General features: G+C 53.7%; 1 protein-coding gene across 1 annotated transcript in view; it reads left to right on the top strand.

Moving 5' to 3' along the window:
* The window catches only part of efcab12 (EF-hand calcium binding domain 12), a 287,344-nt gene extending 273,524 nt beyond the window's left edge, over nt 1-13,820 (top strand). Inside the window, exons 9-10 of the mRNA XM_070894837.1 lie at nt 4,248-4,373; nt 13,227-13,820. Of these exons, the coding sequence (XP_070750938.1) occupies nt 4,248-4,373; nt 13,227-13,497 (397 nt within the window). The 3' untranslated portion in view covers nt 13,498-13,820. The remainder of the gene's footprint in view (nt 1-4,247; nt 4,374-13,226) is intronic.
* Nucleotides 13,821-16,966: the final 3,146 nt, after the last annotated feature.

The following is a 16,966-nucleotide window of genomic DNA, read 5'->3' as shown; positions in this document are numbered from 1 at the left end:
CTATCCATATGGATTCTATTTTTGTCTTGTTGAAAACTGCATCACTTTTTTCTACTGCCATTATGTTATAAGTACAGCTACTCCATCTCCCCTTTTCTCTCTCTATCTTTTCTAAATATGTTATACCCGGCAATGTTTAATTCCCAGTCCTGATTTTTCTGTAACCATGTCTCAGTAATCCCTATTATGTCTGGTTCCCCGCAACGCATGATTGCCTTCATGATAGATCAAGAGGGAAACCTTCCCCAGTTCAGATCACTGGAACTAGTTCTCGTGGTCCCCACTGTCCCACTGTGTGAGAGGGTGACTTGCTGTGGAAGTGAACAAGAAGCAGTGCGAGAGCTGTTTGAAGGTCACTGCGTTTTTGGGGGCAATGACTGGTGGAGGTGCCTTCTCCAAACCACCATCGGCTTCAGCCCTTCAGTGGTTCACCTTCCATTTTCTACCCGTCCTCTGTGAGAAATCTGTAACTGTAGGAGGAGGGTGGCTGGGCTGACTCATCCGTCCATCTGTTAAGAAAGATCTGTCCTTGGCTCGTGCCTACCCACAGCAGCGTAGTGCGATCTTTAGCTCAGGCTGCAACCGAGACTCCAGGATGGTATGTTGCCTCCCTGGTGCAAGAGTCAAGGATGTCTCGGAGCGGGTGCAGGACATTCTAAAAAGGGAGGGAGAACAGCCAGTTGTCGTGGTGCACATTGGTACCAACGACATAGGTTAAAAAAAGGAATGAGGTCCTACGAAACGAATTTAAGGAGCTAGGAGCTAAATTAAAAAGTCTGACCTCAAAAGTAGTAATCTCGGGATTGCTACCAGTGCCACATGCTAGTCAGAGTAGGAATCGCAGGATAGCGCAGAGCAGTGGTGCAGCAGGGAGGGATTCAAATTTTGGGGCATTGGAACCGGTTCTGGGGGAGATGGGACCAGTACAAACCAGACGGTCTGCACCTGGGCAGGACCGGAACCAATGTCCCAGGGGGAGTGTTTGCTAGTACTGTTGGGGAGGAGTTAAACTAATATGGCAGGGGGATGTGGAATCTATATGGGTAGAGCTGCAGAACACCAAAGGGCAAAAAACATTAGTGGGTGTTGTGTACAGACCTCCAAACAGTAGAAGTGATGTTGGGGAGGGCATCAAACAGGAAATTAGGGGTGCATGCAATAAAGGTGCAGCAGTTATAATGGGTGACTTTAATATACACATAGATTGGGCTAACCAAACTGGAAGCAATGCCGTGGAGGAGGATTTCCTGGAGTGCATAAGGGATGGTTTTCAAGACCAATATGTCGAGGAACCAACTAGGGGAGAGGCCATCTTAGACTGAGTGTTGTGTAATGAGAGAGGATTAATTAGCAATCTCGTTGTGCGAGGCCCCTTGGGGAAGAGTGACCATAATGTGGTGGAATTCTGCATTAGGATGGAGAATGAAACAGTTAATTCAGAGACCATGGTCCAGAACTTAAAGAAGGCTAACTTTGAAGGTATGAGGCATGAATTGGCTAGGATAGATTGGCAAATGATACTTAAGGGGTTGACTGTGGATGGGCAATGGCAGACATTTAGAGACTGCATGGATGAACTACAACAATTGTACATTCCTGTCTGGCGTAAAAATAAAAAAGGGAAGGTGGCTCAACCGTGGCTATCAAGGGAAATCAGGGATAGTATTAAAGCCAAGGAAGTGGCATACAAATTGGTCAGAAATAGCAGCGAACCCGGGGACTGGGAGAAATTTAGAACTCAGCAGAGGAGGACAAAGGGTTTGATTAGGGCAGGGAAAATGGAGTACGAGAAGAAGTTTGCAGGGAACATTAAGACGGATTGCAAAAGTTTCTATAGATATGTAAAGAGAAAAAGGTTAGTAAAGACAAACGTAGATCCCCTGCAGTCAGAATCAGGGGAAGTCATAACGGGGAACAAAGAAATGGCGGACCAATTGAACAAGTACTTTGGTTCGGTATTCACTAAGGAGGACACAAACAACATTCCGGATACAAAAGGGGTCAGAGGGTCTAGTAAGGAGGAGGAACTGAGGGAAATCCTTATTAGTCAGGAAATTGTGTTGGGGAAATTGATGAGATTGAAGGCCAGTAAATTCCCAGGGCCTGATGGACTGCATCCCAGAGTACTTAAGGAGGTGGCCTTGGAGATAGCGGATGCATTGACAGTCATTTTCCAACATTCCATTGACTCTGGATCAGTTCCTATCGAGTGGAGGGTAGCCAATGTAACCCCACTTTTTAAAAAAGGAGGGAGAGAGAAAACAGGGAATTATAGACTGGTCAGCCTGACATCGGTAGTGGGTAAAATGATGGAATCAATTATTAAAGATGTCATAGCAGTGCATTTGGAAAGAGGTGACATGATAGGTCCAAGTCAGCATGGATTTGTGAAAGGGAAATCATGCTTGACAAATCTTCTGGAATTTTTTGAGGATGTTTCCAGTAGAGTGGACAAGGGAGAACCAGTTGATGTGGTATATTTGGACTTTCAGAAGGCTTTCGACAAGGTCCCACAGAAGAGATTAATGTGCAAAGTTAAAGCACATGGGATTGGGGGTAGTGTGCTGACATGGATTGAGAACTGGTTGTCAGACAGGAAGCAAAGAGTAGGAGTAAATGGGTACTTTTCAGAATGGCAGGCAGTGACTAGTGGGGTACCGCAAGGTTCTGTGCTGGGGCCCCAGCTGTTTACACTGTACATTAATGATTTAGACGAGGGGATTAAATGTAGTATCTCCAAATTTGCGGATGACACTAAGTTGGGTGGCAGTGTGAGCTGCTATGAGGCTGCAGAGCGACTTGGATAGGTTAGGTGAGTGGGCAAATGCATGGCAGATGAAGTATAATGTGGATAAATGTGAGGTTATCCACTTTGGTGGTAAAAACAGAGAGACAGACTATTATCTGAATGGTGACAGATTAGGAAAAGGGGAGATGCAACGAGACCTGGGTGTCATGGTACATCAGTCATTGAAGGTTGGCATGCAGGTACAGCAGGCGGTTAAGAAAGCAAATGGCATGTTGGCCTTCATAGCGAGGGGATTTGAGTACAGGGGCAGGGAGGTGTTGCTACAGTTGTACAGGGCCTTGGTGAGGCCACACCTGGAGTATTGTGTACAGTTTTGGTCTCCTAACCTGAGGAAGGACATTCTTGCTATTGAGGGAGTGCAGCGAAGGTTCACCAGACTGATTCCTGGGATGGCGGGACTGACCTATCAAGAAAGACTGGATCAACTGGGCTTTTATTCACTGGAGTTCAGAAGAATGAGAGGGGACCTCATAGAAACGTTTAAAATTCTGATGGGTTTAGACAGGTTAGATGCAGGAAGAATGTTCCCAATGTTGGGGAAGTCCAGAACCAGGGGTCACAGTCGAAGGATAAGGGGTAAGCCATTTAGGACCGAGATGAGGAAAAACTTCTTCACCCAGAGAGTGGTGAACCTGTGGAATTCTCTACCACAGAAAGTTGTTGAGGCCAATTCACTAAATATATTCAAAAAGGAGTTAGATGTAGTCCTTACTACTCGGGGGATCAAGGGGTATGGCGAGAAAGCAGGAATGGGGTACTGAAGTTGCATGTTCAGCCATGAACTCATTGAATGGCGGTGCAGGCTCGAAGGGCCGAATGGCCTACTCCTGCACCTATTTTCTATGTTTCTATGTTTTTATGTTTCTATGTTGGTCCCAAACTTTGATCTTGCTCTCATTCCAATTTAAATAGATACTCGGGGAGAGAAATTCAGGTCATTTGTGCCTCCTGTTAGTGCCCCCGGCGGGGCGCTAAGGCACCACAAACAACATTGCGACGAGCACTGTGCCGCTAATGACTCCTGCTAACTTCGGCAGGAGTTTAGCGGTGGCGATAACACATAGCTGTTCGCATGGCACCCCCGCTCCCCGGTGGTCCAAGGTGGACCCTTTTTTTCCTGCAGAGTATGCAGCTTGGACACGTCCCTGTAATTCACACAGCACGCTACACGGCCCAGTGCCTGGCGCTGCTGAGCCGTGTGCCCCACACCCGAGGCGCCCACCCCTCTATCACCCCAGAAAAGAAGTGGAGGGCTTGATTTAGCACTCCCATTTCCTTTCGGGGGCGCTATCCCCAATTTCTCGCGAAAGGCAAGACTTATGCGCCTGCCGCAAAGTCTTGTGCCTCGCGAGTGTCAGAGCCCCCAAACAGAGCGCACCCAGATTTTTAGCCCTTGGTTTCCTTTTAATGTTTCTCATTTAACTCGATCGGTCTCTAGGGTGTCAGGGTCCTCACCACACCAGTCCCACAGGAAAAGCCGCGGGAAAGGGAAGGGCGGTGGACTTCTTACACCATGCGACAAGAACCCGCACATGACGCTGGATGAATACATGAAGTGCCAAAGGTGAGTTCACCATGAAAACTTACCTGGAATTGCTGAATATTGTGCTCATTTCTCAGTGACCACAAAGTGGGACCTGGCCTGGCACAGCCGGGTCCTGGCCACAGCTTAATGCAGCTACCTACATAACTGCCGGCTCAGAACCCCACTGCTGTGTGTCGACTGCAATGTAAACACATCCAGTGATCAACAGCTAGCCGACCAGCCAAGCCCCACCTGACAGGGTACTGTGAAATTCAGCTCACAGGTCTGGACCAGTAACACAGCCAGTGCACACACTGAATGTGAATTCTGAAATCCTGGCATATCATTAGCTGGCCTCACCTCAAACAACAAACATGATCAGGAGCTTTGCAAACTCAGCAATGATCTGATTCCAGAAAAAAACATTGTTTAATGCTACGGAAAACTTTAGATAAATACACACGGCCCAATTTATATATAATACACACTGTCCCATTTATTTTTAAATGTGATTAATGTTTCTGCCTCTACCAGGCAGTGAGTTACAGACCCTCACTGAGTGAATCAAATTGTCAACTCCCCTCTAAACCCCCTACCAATTACTTTAAATCTATGCCCCTGGTTATTGGCTTCTCTGCTAAAGGAAATCGTTCCTTCCTATCCACTCTATCTAGGCCCCTTATAATGTTATACACCTCAATAAGGTCTCCCCTAAGCCTCCTCTGTTCCAAATAGTACAACTCCAGCCTATCCAATCTTTCCTCGTAGCTGAAATTCTCCAGTCCAGGCAACATCCTCGTAAATCTCCTCTGTACCCTCTCTAGTGCAATTACATCTTTCCTGTAATGTGGTGACCAGAACTGCACGCAGTACTCTGGCTGTGGACTAACTAGTGTTTTATATAGTTCAAGCATAACCTCCCTGCTCTTGTATTCTATGCCTCAACTAATAAAGGCAAGTATTCAGTATGCCTTCTTAACTACCTTATCTACCTGTTCTGCTACCTTCAGGGATCTGTGGACATGCACTCCAGGGTCCCTTTGTTCCTCTACACTCCTCAGTGTCCGACCATTTATTGTGCATTCCCTTGCCTTGTAGGCCTCCTCACACTTCTCCGGATTGACTTCCATTTGCCACTGTTCTGCCCATCTGACTAGGTCATTGATATCTTCCTGCAGTCTACAGCTTTCATTCCTCACTATCAACCACACAGCCGATTTTTGTCTCATCTGCAAACTTCTTAATCATATCCCTTACATTCAAGTCTAAATCATTGATATATACCACAAAAAGCGCTGAGCCCTGTGGAACCCCACTGGAAGCAGCCTACCAGTCACAAAAACACTCATCAACCCCTTTGTTTCCTGCCCCTGAGTCAATTTTGGATCCAACTTGCCACTTTCCTTTGGATCCCATGGGCTTTTACTTTCATGACCAGTCTGCCATGTGGAACCTTGTCAAAAGCCTTGCTAAAATCCATGTAGACTACATCTACATTTAACCACCATTTTAAATTTAACAGTGGCTGGTCGAGTTCTGCAGACCTCATGAAATCCGGCAGCTAATACATTGACCTTGACACTTACTGTAAAGTCCTTACTCTACAATATGAAACCACACGACGCATCTTCTGGGGACAAGGTCACTCTGTGACCTGATCTCTTTATTCACAGGACTCCAAAGACAGTGACCCTGCGTGGGACCTCCCTTTTTATACCTGTGTGATCAGGTAAGGAGTGTCTCTCACAAGTTCACCCCTTGTGGTCAAGGTGTGCATCTAGTAATACAGTGGTGTTACATTGTGGTTACATACATGACATCACCTCCCCCCACCAAGTCTGATTGGGATCATAGGTTTAGTCTTTCAGGTGGTCTACGCTCCCTCGTGGAGCGCCGCAGTTGGGGCTCTGGTTGTTGAACACTGACGTGAGTGTCTGTCACCTGTTGTGATTCCGGGCTGACCGCAGGGACTGTGCATTCTTCTGATTGCTCTTGTTGCTCGTTCACTGGCTCCATCTCATGGTCTTCTTCAGGTACCTCCGTGTCGATGCTGAACCTTTTTTTTTTTACTTGATCCAGATGCTTATGGCATATCTGACCATTGTTCAGTTTTACCACGATGACCCTATTCCCCTCTTTGTCAATTACAGTGCCCTCAAGCCATTTGGGCCCCATGGCGTGATTGAGGACGAATACAGGGTCATTTATTTCTATACATCTCCCCCTCGAATTACGGTCATGGTACTCGTTTTGTGACTTGCGCTTGCCCTCAACTATGTCGGTCAGGACTGGATGAATGAAGGACAACCGAGTTTTGAGTGTCCGTTTCATTAGTAGCTTTGCGAGCGGGACCCCCGTGAGCGAGTGCGGTCGGGATCTATAGGCCAGCAGGAGGCGCGATAGGCGGCATTATAGGGAGGGCCCTTGAATCCTGAGCATACCTTGCTTAATGATTTGGACCGCACGTTCCGCCTGGCCACTGGAGGCCGGCTTGAACGGCGCAGTCCTGACGTGGTTGATGCCATTGCCCGACATAAACTCTCGGAATTCGTAGCTTGTGAAACATGGGCCATTATCACTAACCAGGATGTCCGGCAAGCCATGGGTTGCAAAGATCGCACGTAGGACTCCCACGTTGGTGGATGACGTGCATGAATTCGGAATGATGCACTCGATCCATTTCGAGTATGCATCCACTACAATGGGGAACATCTTCCCCATGAACGGGCCACGTAGTCAACATGAATTCAAGACCATGGCCTGGTGGGCCAGGGCCACGGGCTGAGCGGGGCCTCCCTGGGGGCATTACCCAGCTGGGCACACGTCGTGCACCTGCGAACACTCTGTTCCAGGTCTGAATCAATTCCAGGCCACCAAACGTGTGACCCGGCAATGGCCTTCATCAGCACAATGCCTGGGTGCTTGCTGTGGAGTTCCCTGATGAAGGCCTCCCTGCCCCTCTGGGGCATAACTACGGCTGCCCCATAGTAGGCAGTCGGCTTGGATGGAGAGCTCATCCATCCGTCTGTGGAACGGTCTGACCTCCTCAGGGCATGCTCCGTGTGCGGGCGCCCAATCCCCAGTCAGGACACATTTCTTAATCGGGGATAGGAGGGGATCTCCATTGGTCCAGATTTTGATCTGGCGGGCTGTGATGGGGGAGCCTGTGCTGTCAAAGGCATCGACAGCCATGACCATCTCGGCGCTTTGCTCCGCTGCCCCCTCAGTGGTGGCCAGTGGAAGCCTGCTGAGCGCGTCAGTGCAATTTTCAGTGCCGGGCCGGTGCCGGATAGAGTAGTCATCGGCAGCCAGCGTGAGAGCCCATCGCTGCATGCGAGCAGATGCGTTGGCATTACATAGAAACATAGAAACATTGACAACCTTGCTGTCTGACAACAGGGATGTTAATGGCTTGTGATCCGTCTCTAATTCAAACTTCCTACCAAATAGGTACTGATGCATTTTTTTTACACCGTAGACACATACAACGCTTCCTTCTCGACCATTCCATATCCCTGTTCTGCTTGAGAGAGCGACCTGGAGGCATAAGCCACAGGTTGTAGTTGACCCTCAGCATTGCCCTGCTGCAACACGCACCCAACCCCATAGGATGATGCATCACATGTCAGAACTAATTTTTTTACAGGGGTCGTACAACTTGTTTGAACAAAGTAGGTTTCGCGCCCGATCAAAAGCCCGTTCCTGACAGTCCCCCCAAAACCAATCGCAACCGTTACGCAGGAGCACGTGTAGCGGCTCCAAAAACGTGCTCAGGTTCGGCAGAAAGTTCCCGAAATAGTTCAACAGTCCCAGGAATGAACGCAACTCTGATATGTTGCAGGGCCTGGGTGCTCGTCGAATCGCCTCTGTTTTGCATTCGGTCGGCCGAATCCCATCTGCAGCAACCGTCCTGCCCAGAAACTTAACCTCAGGAGCTAAGAACAAACATTTAGACTTCTTGAGTCACAGGCCTACCCGGTCCAGTCGGTGTAGCACCTCCAGGTTGTGGAGGTGTTTCTCGGTGTCTCGACCCGTGATGAGGATGTCATCCTGGAATACGATCGTTCCAGGAATGGATTTAAGCAGGCTTTCCATGTTTCGTTGAAAAATCGCGGCCGCTGATCGAATGCCAAATGGGCACCTGTTATAAACGAACAGTCCCTTGTGCGTGGTGATGGTGATCAGTAATTTAGATTCGTCGGCCAGTTCCTGGGTCATATAGGCTGAAGTGAGGTCCGACTTGGTGAACAGCTTGCCGCCTGCCAGCATGGCGAAGAGGTCCTCCGCTCTCAGGAGCGGGTATTGATCTTGTCGGGACACCCGATTGATGGTGGCCTTGTAGTTGCCACAGATCCTGACAGAGCCATCCGCGGAATGCCTGGCCATAGTCCCTTTGTTCCCAACAATGGAAACTTTAACTCATGCTGGAGGTGTGGGGGAAAACACTCAGCTAGATCTTGCAGATTCCAACAGTTGGTCTGCAGGAACTGCAATCTCAGTGGCCACTTAGCTCGAATGTGCAGGAAGTCTGCAACCAGACTAATATATGAGGCTGATGGACCAGAAGAGGGTTCTTTGAGGCAGGATGATCTTTGGGGAAAATCGATGGATGCCGATGTTCAGCGGGTCCAGGTGGTGAATATTCACAGTTCATACACCATAACACCACCAATGATGATGAGGGAACGATGGGGCTCGCCCAGTTGCTGAATTCGACAGGCGAGATGATGCCCTCTCTGAACAGCCGGTCCAGTTCGCTCTCAATCTTTTCCCGCATCACATACGGCACCGCTCTGGCTTTGTGGTGCACTGGCCAGGCATCCGGGGTGATGTATATCACTACTTTAGTGCCTTTGAAAGTCCCGACGCCAGGTTGTAATAGTGAATCGAATTGTTGTCGGACTTGTGAGCACGAACTTCGCTCCACAGATGACATTGCGTGAACATTCCCCCATTTCCAGTTCATCTCGGCTAACCAGCTCCTCCCCAACAGTGCGAGACCATTGCCCGGGACTATCCAGAGTGGCAGCCGATTCACTAACCCATTGTGTGTGATAACCAACATTGCAGTGCCTAGCACCGGAATGATTTCTTTAGTGTAAGTCCGTAATTGTGTCTCAATACGTGCTAATTTGGGTCTACTGGCTTTAAGTGGCCATAGCTTCTCAAATTGCTGAACGCCCATGAGTGACTGGCTGGCCCCAGTGTCCAGCTCCATGCGTACAGGGATACCGTTTAATAAAACCCTCATCATCATTGGTGGTGTTATGGTGTATGAACTGTGAATATTCGCCACCTGGACCCGCTGAACATCGGCATCCATCGATTTTCCCCAAAGATCATCTTGCCTCAAAGAACCCTCTTCTGGTCCATCAGCCTCATATATTAGTCTGGTTGCAGACTTCCTGCACATTCGAGCTAAGTGGCCACTGAGATTGCAGTTCCTGCAGACAAACTGTTGGAATCTGCAAGATCTAGCTGAGTGTTTTCCCCCACACCTCCAGCATGAGTTAAAGTTTCCATTGTTGGGAACAAAGGGACTATGGCCAGGCATTCCGCGCTGACTGTCCCTTTGACTGCTTTTAAGTACCCTATTAGTGGGTGTCAATGGCCCCATTCCGGGCCGCATTGTCCACTGTGATGGCGTCAATGTCCGTTCAGCCTGCCATTGTCTCTGTTGAAGTCCTACTCTGGGGTCTATTGCTGCCTGGGGAGTGTCAGACTGCCCCTGCTTGCCTGCGGGGCTCTGAGTTGCATCGATAATATTGACTCCCTGATCCATTGCCGCGTTAGAGGCAGAATTGCGCGCGTATATTATTTTCGTCTCTTCCTCCCCCGCCATGAAAGTTTGAGCTATCAACGCCGCCGCTTCCAAGGTCAAATCCTTGGTCTCAATTAATTTGCAAAAAATTCTCGCATGACCGATGCCCTCGATAAAGAAGTCCCTTAGCATCTCCCCCCTGCAGGTGTCTGTGAACTTACAGAGGCTGGCCAAACGCCGGAGGTCTGCTACGAAGTCCAGTATGCTCTGTCCTTCACCACGTCGGTGGGTGTAGAATCTGTGTCGGGCCATATGTATGCTACTCGCTGGTTTGAGGTGCTCCCCGATCAATTTGCTAAGCTCTTCGAAGGTTTTGTCCGCCGGCTTTTCGGGTGCTAGTAAGTCGTTCATGAGCGCGTAAGTCTTTGGTCCGCAGCTGGTCAGGAGATGAGCCCTTCGCTTGTCGGCCGCTGCATCCCCCAGCCATTCTTTCGTAACAAAGCTTTGCTGAAGCCTCTCGACAAAATCGTCCCGGTCTTCCCCAACACAGTACCGTTCCTCTGTGCTACCGGTGGCCATTCTCGCGGGTCGTGAATTCCCGTTTCTCATCGCCAATGTAAAGTCCTTACTCCACACTATGAAACCACACGAGGCACCTTCTGGGGGCAAGGTCACTCTGTGACCTGAACTCTTTATTCACAGGACTCCAAAGACAGTGACCCTGCATGGGACCTCCCTTTTTATACCTGTGTGATCAGGTAAGGAGTGTCTCCCACAAGTTCACCCCTTGTGGTCAAGGTGTGCATCTAGGTTGAGTGTATACAGTGATACAGTGGTGTTACATTGTGGTTACATACATGACACTTACCTCCTCGATTCAGCATCCCTGCCAATCCCCCATCCCCTTTACTCGCGATTGGAGAGCCCCCACCTGGTCTCTGATTACCACACCGCTCAGGCCTCCATTAACTGCCAATCACAGGCCTCCTATTGTCTTCCTGTCATCCCCAGCTCCACCGACCAATGCTCCCCCCACCCCCCGATGTAATCTGCCCCCCCGGTCAGCAACCACCCCCCGCGATGAATCTTCCCCCCCCCCCCTCTCGCGATGAACCTTCCCCCCCCCCCTCGCGATGAACCTTCCCCCCCGCCCCGCGATGAACCCTTCCCCCCCCCCCGCGATGAACCCTTCCCCCCCCCCGCGATGAACCCTCCCCGCCCGCGATGAACCCTCCCCGCCCGCGATGAACCCTCCCCCCCGTGAGGAACCCTCCCCCCCCGCGATGAACCCTCCCCCCCCCGCGATGAACCCTCCCCCCCCCCGCGATGAACCCTCCCCCCCCGCGATGAACCCTCCCCCCCCGCGATGAACCCTCCCCCCCCGCGATGAACCCTCCCCCCCCGCGATGAACCCTCCCCCCCCGCGATGAACCCTCCCCCCCCCGCGATGAACCCTCCCCCCCGCGATGAACCCTCCCCCCCCGCGCGATGAACCCTCCCCCCCCGCGCGATGAACCCTCCCCCCCCGCGCGATGAACCCTCCCCCCCCGCGCGATGAACCCTCCCCCCCCGCGCGATGAACCCTCCCCCCCCGCGCGATGAACCCTCCCCCCCCGCGCGATGAACCCTCCCCCCCCGCGCGATGAACCCTCCCCCCCCGCGCGATGAACCCTCCCCCCCCGCGCGATGAACCCTCCCCCCCCGCGCGATGAACCCTCCCCCCCCGCGCGATGAACCCTCCCCCCCCGCGCGATGAACCCTCCCCCCCCGCGCGATGAACCCTCCCCCCCCGCGCGATGAACCCTCCCCCCCCGCGCGATGAACCCTCCCCCCCCGCGCGATGAACCCTCCCCCCCCGCGCGATGAACCCTCCCCCCCCGCGCGATGAACCCTCCCCCCCCGCGCGATGAACCCTCCCCCCCCGCGCGATGAACCCTCCCCCCCCGCGCGATGAACCCTCCCCCCCCGCGCGATGAACCCTCCCCCCCCGCGCGATGAACCCTCCCCCCCCGCGCGATGAACCCTCCCCCCCCGCGCGATGAACCCTCCCCCCCCGCGCGATGAACCCTCCCCCCCCGCGCGATGAACCCTCCCCCCCCGCGCGATGAACCCTCCCCCCCCGCGCGATGAACCCTCCCCCCCCGCGCGATGAACCCTCCCCCCCCGCGCGATGAACCCTCCCCCCCCGCGCGATGAACCCTCCCCCCCCGCGCGATGAACCCTCCCCCCCCGCGCGATGAACCCTCCCCCCCCGCGCGATGAACCCTCCCCCCCCGCGCGATGAACCCTCCCCCCCCGCGCGATGAACCCTCCCCCCCCGCGCGATGAACCCTCCCCCCCCGCGCGATGAACCCTCCCCCCCCGCGCGATGAACCCTCCCCCCCCGCGCGATGAACCCTCCCCCCCCGCGCGATGAACCCTCCCCCCCCGCGCGATGAACCCTCCCCCCCCGCGCGATGAACCCTCCCCCCCCGCGCGATGAACCCTCCCCCCCCGCGCGATGAACCCTCCCCCCCTGCGCGATGAACCCTCCCCCCCGCGCGATGAACCCTCCCCCCCCGCGCGATGAACCCTCCCCCGCCGCGATGAACCCTTCCCCCCCCGCGATGAACCCTCCCCCACCGCGATGAACCCTCCCCCCCCCGCGATGAACCCTCCCCCCCCGCGATGAACCCTTCCCCCCCCGCGATGATCCCTCCCCCCCCCCCGCGATGAACCCTTCCCTCCCCGCGATGAACCCTTCCCCCCCCCACCTCGATCAGCCCCCAGATCCCCCCCCGATCCCTCCCTGCACTCTGTGGCCTTGTGCTGCAGGCCCACCCACCCGAAGCCAGCCAGCTTCTCAATCTGGCTCGCAGCAGATGGGAAACAGAGGGTTCAAGTGCGAATCAGTCCCTGCTGTTAAAGTCGACAGGGCCTGCGGGAAACCCTTTCTCCCAGGTTCCAACAACACAACAGCACCCTCTCTCCCGACCCGCCAAACGTCCCATTGATATAAGGATGGGTTTCCCATTGATATAAACGCCATAGGTTGTTCTGGATTCTATTAAAATCCACAGGAGCAAATTTAGCTGCAAAGATTGGTACCTGGAAGGAATATTTGATGAATTTCCTTTGATTTTCCTTGTCAGGAAGTTGAAGGGAAACCTGCAGTATGTGCCGGACCTGTCCCCCAACATCCAGGCCAACCCACGGGCTTTCTGGCCTGGTCACATGCTGGACAAAGTGCGCATGTACTTCTCTTATGCCAAGTTAGAGCATGAGGAGGTGTTGTTCAGTAACACCCAACAAGGTACAAGGCTCAGTCCCAGCATCTACCACAATGAGAAGACTTGGCCCATCAGCGACCAGGGATACATTACCTACGGAGATGTAGAAATGAAGAAACAGTACATGCTGTGATCAACCCACTCGCAGTCAATCGGACTGGGTGTGAAGCTTGTTCCGAGGGACTGGGTGGCACTCAGGCATTGCAAAAACCTGTCAAGACTTTCCTCTCGGAAACAGAATCCAACATGAGCTATCATCAAAAGCTGTACAACGTCTGGGAACAGATGTAAACAGGCTCGGCACAGAACGAGAGACAGAGCGCGGCACAAACCTCACCAGGCAGCTTAGAAACATTCTGCTTCACAAACCAACAAACACCTGCGCTCACTGACAGTGAGTATACATCACACTGTGACAGAAAGACATTTTAAATCAAATAAAATCCTTCACTCCCAGTTCCACCTGTTCATTTTATGCTAAGGTTTACAGACCCTTCTAAACTTATTCAGAGTATTTTTCTCTCTCCTTGTACGACAATTGGGCAAAGATTGGTAGGCGGGCACAGGTCAAAACTGTTGCAACAGCGTTCTGTCCAGTGAGGACCAGGGCTGTGCCCACAGTGAGGGACCAGGACTGTGCCCACAGTGAGGACCAGGACTGTGTCCAGTGAGGACCAGGGCTGTGCCCACAGTGAGGGACCAGGGCTGTGCCCACAGTGAGGGACCAGGGCTGTGCCCACAGTGAGGACCAGGGCTGTGCCCACAGTGAGGGACCAGGGCTGTGCCCACAGTGAGGGACCAGGACTGTGCCCACAGCGAGTGACCTCAGCACAGATTTGTTAAGGGAAGGTCATGTGTGACTAACCTGATTTAATATTTTGAGGAGGTAACCAGGAGGGTCAATGAGGGTAGTGCGTATGATGTAGTGTATATGGATTTTAGCAAGACTTTTGATAAGATCCCACATGGCAGACTGGTCACGAAAGTAAAAGCCCATGGGATCCAGGGCAAAGTGGCAAGTTGGATCCAAAATTAGCTCAGAGGCAGGAAGCAAAGGGTAATGGTTGATGGGTGTTTTTGTGACTGGAAGGCTGCATCCAGTGGGGTTCCACAGGGATCAGTGCCAGGTTCCTTGCTTTTTGTGGTATATAATCAATGATTTAGACTTGAATGTAGGGCGTATGATTAAGAAGTTTTCAGATGATACTGAAATCGGATGTGTGGTTGATAATGAAGAAGAAAGCTGCGGACTGCAGGAAGATATCAATGTACTGGTCAGGTGGGCAGAACAGTGGCAAATGGGTAATGCATTTGGGGAGGGATAACAAGGCAAGGGAATACACATTAAATGGTGGAACACTGAGAAGTGTAGAGGAACAAAGGAACCTTAGAGTGCAGGTCCACAGATCCCTAAAGGTAGCAGGCCAGGTAGATAAGGTGGTTAAGAAGGCATACAGAATATGTGCCTTTTATTAGCCGAGGCAAAAAGTACAAGAGCGGGGAAGTTATGCTTGAACTGTATAAAACACTAGTAAGGCCACAGCTGGAGTACTGTGTGCAGTTCTGGTCACCACATTACAGGAAAGATGTGATTGCACTGGAGAGGGTACAGAGGAGATTTATGAGGATGTTGCCTGGACTTGAGGATTTCAGCTATGAGGAATGATTGTATAGGCTGGTTTCATTTTCTTTGGAACAGAGGAGGCTGAGGTGTATAAAATTATGAGGGGCTGAGATAGAGTGGATAGGAAAGGGTTCAGGGGGGAGAGGAGAGGGGTTCAGGGGGGAGAGGAGAGGGGTTCAGGGGGGAGAGGAGAGGGGATTGGGGGAGAGGAGAGGGGTTCGGGGGGGAGAGGGGATTGGGGGGAGAGGAGAGGAGTTCGAGGGGGCGAGGAGATGGGGCAGAGCGATCAACAACCGGGGGGACAGATTCCCTCTCCTCCCCGCCGAACCCCACTCCTCTCCCCTCCGATCCCTTCTCCGCGCTCCCCCCACAATCCCCTCTCCTCTCCCCCCCCGAACTCTCTCAGAACCCCTCCGAACCCCTCTCCTCTCCGCCCCGAACGCCTCTCCTCCCCCCGAACCCCTCTCCTCTCCCCCTGATTCCCTCTCCTCTCCCCCCTGAACCCCTCTCCTCTCCCCCCTGAACCCCTCTCCTCTCCCCCCGAATCCCATTTCCTCTCCCCCCGAACCCCATCTCCTCTCCCCGAACCCCATCTCCTCTCCCCCCATGAACCCCATCTCCTCTCCCCCCCTGAACCCCTCTCGTCTCCTCCCCGAACGCCTCTCCTCCCCCCCGAACCCCTCTCCCCCCTGAACCCCTCTCCTCCCCCCGAACCCCATCTCCTTTCCCCCGAAGCCCATCTCTTCTCCCCCCTGAACCCCTCTCCTCTCCGCCCCGAACGCCTCTCCTCCCCCCCGAACCCCTCTCCCTCTGATTCCCTCTGCTCTCCCTCCCGAACCCCTCTCCTCTCCTTTCCCCCTAATTCCCTCTGCTCTCGCTCCCGAACCCCTCTCCTCTCCCCCCCCGAACCCCTCTCCTCTCCCCCCGAACCCCTCTCCTCTCCCCCCTGAACCCCTCTCCTCTCCCCCCCCCCGAACCCCATCTCCTCTCCCCCCTGAACCCCATCTCCTCTCCCCCGAACCCCTCTCCTCTCCCCCTGATTCCCTCTGCTCTCCCTCCCGAACCCCTCTCCTCTTCCCCCGAACCCCATCTCCTCTTCCCCCGAACCCCATCTCCTCTCCCCCCCGAACCCCATCTCCTCTCCCCCAGAACCCCTCTCCTCTCCCCATCCGATCCCCTCTCCTCTCCCCATCCGATCCCCTCTCCTCTCCCCCCGAACCTCTCTCCTCTCCCCCCGAACCTCTCTCCTCTCCCCCCGAACCCCTCTCCTCCCCCCCAAACCCCTCTCCTCTCCCCTCTGAACCCCTCTCCTCTCCCTCCCGAACCCCTCTCCTCTCCTCTCCCCCCAAACCCCTCTCCTCCCCCCCCAAACCCCTCTCCTCTCCCCATCCGATCCCCTCTCCTCTCCCCCCCGAACCTCTCTCCTCTCCCCCCCGAACCCCTCTCCTCTCCACCCGAACCCCTCTCCTCTCCCCTCTGAACCCCTCTCCTCTCCCTCCCGAACCCCTCTCCTCTCCCCCCGAACCCCTCTCCTCTCCCCATCCGATCCCCTCTCCTCTCCTCCCGAACCTCTCTCCTCTCCCCCCCCGAACCCCCCTCCTTCCCCCCAAACCCCTCTCCTCTCCCCTCTGAACCCCTCTCCTCTCCCTCCCGAACCCCTCTCCTCTCCCCCCGAACCCCCCTCCTTCCCCCAAACCCCTCTCCTCTCCCCTCCGATCCCCTCTCTTCTCACCCTAGATCCCCTTCCTCTCCCCCCGAACCCCTCTCCTCTCCGCCCCGAACGCCTCTCCTACCCCCCGAACCCCTCTCCTCTCCCCCCCGAACCTCTCTCCTCTCCCCCCTGAACCCCTCTCCTCTCCCCCAGAACCCCATCTCCTCTCCCCCCGAACCCCATCTCCTCTCCCCCCGAACCCCATCTCCTCTCCCCCCGAACCCCATCTCCTCTCCCCCTGAACCCCATCTCCTCTCCCCCAAACCC

This window comes from Pristiophorus japonicus, chromosome 12, assembly GCF_044704955.1.
Source record: "Pristiophorus japonicus isolate sPriJap1 chromosome 12, sPriJap1.hap1, whole genome shotgun sequence".
Classification (NCBI taxonomy): Eukaryota; Metazoa; Chordata; class Chondrichthyes; family Pristiophoridae; genus Pristiophorus; species Pristiophorus japonicus.
This window is presented reverse-complemented; position numbering and strand designations above follow the sequence as displayed.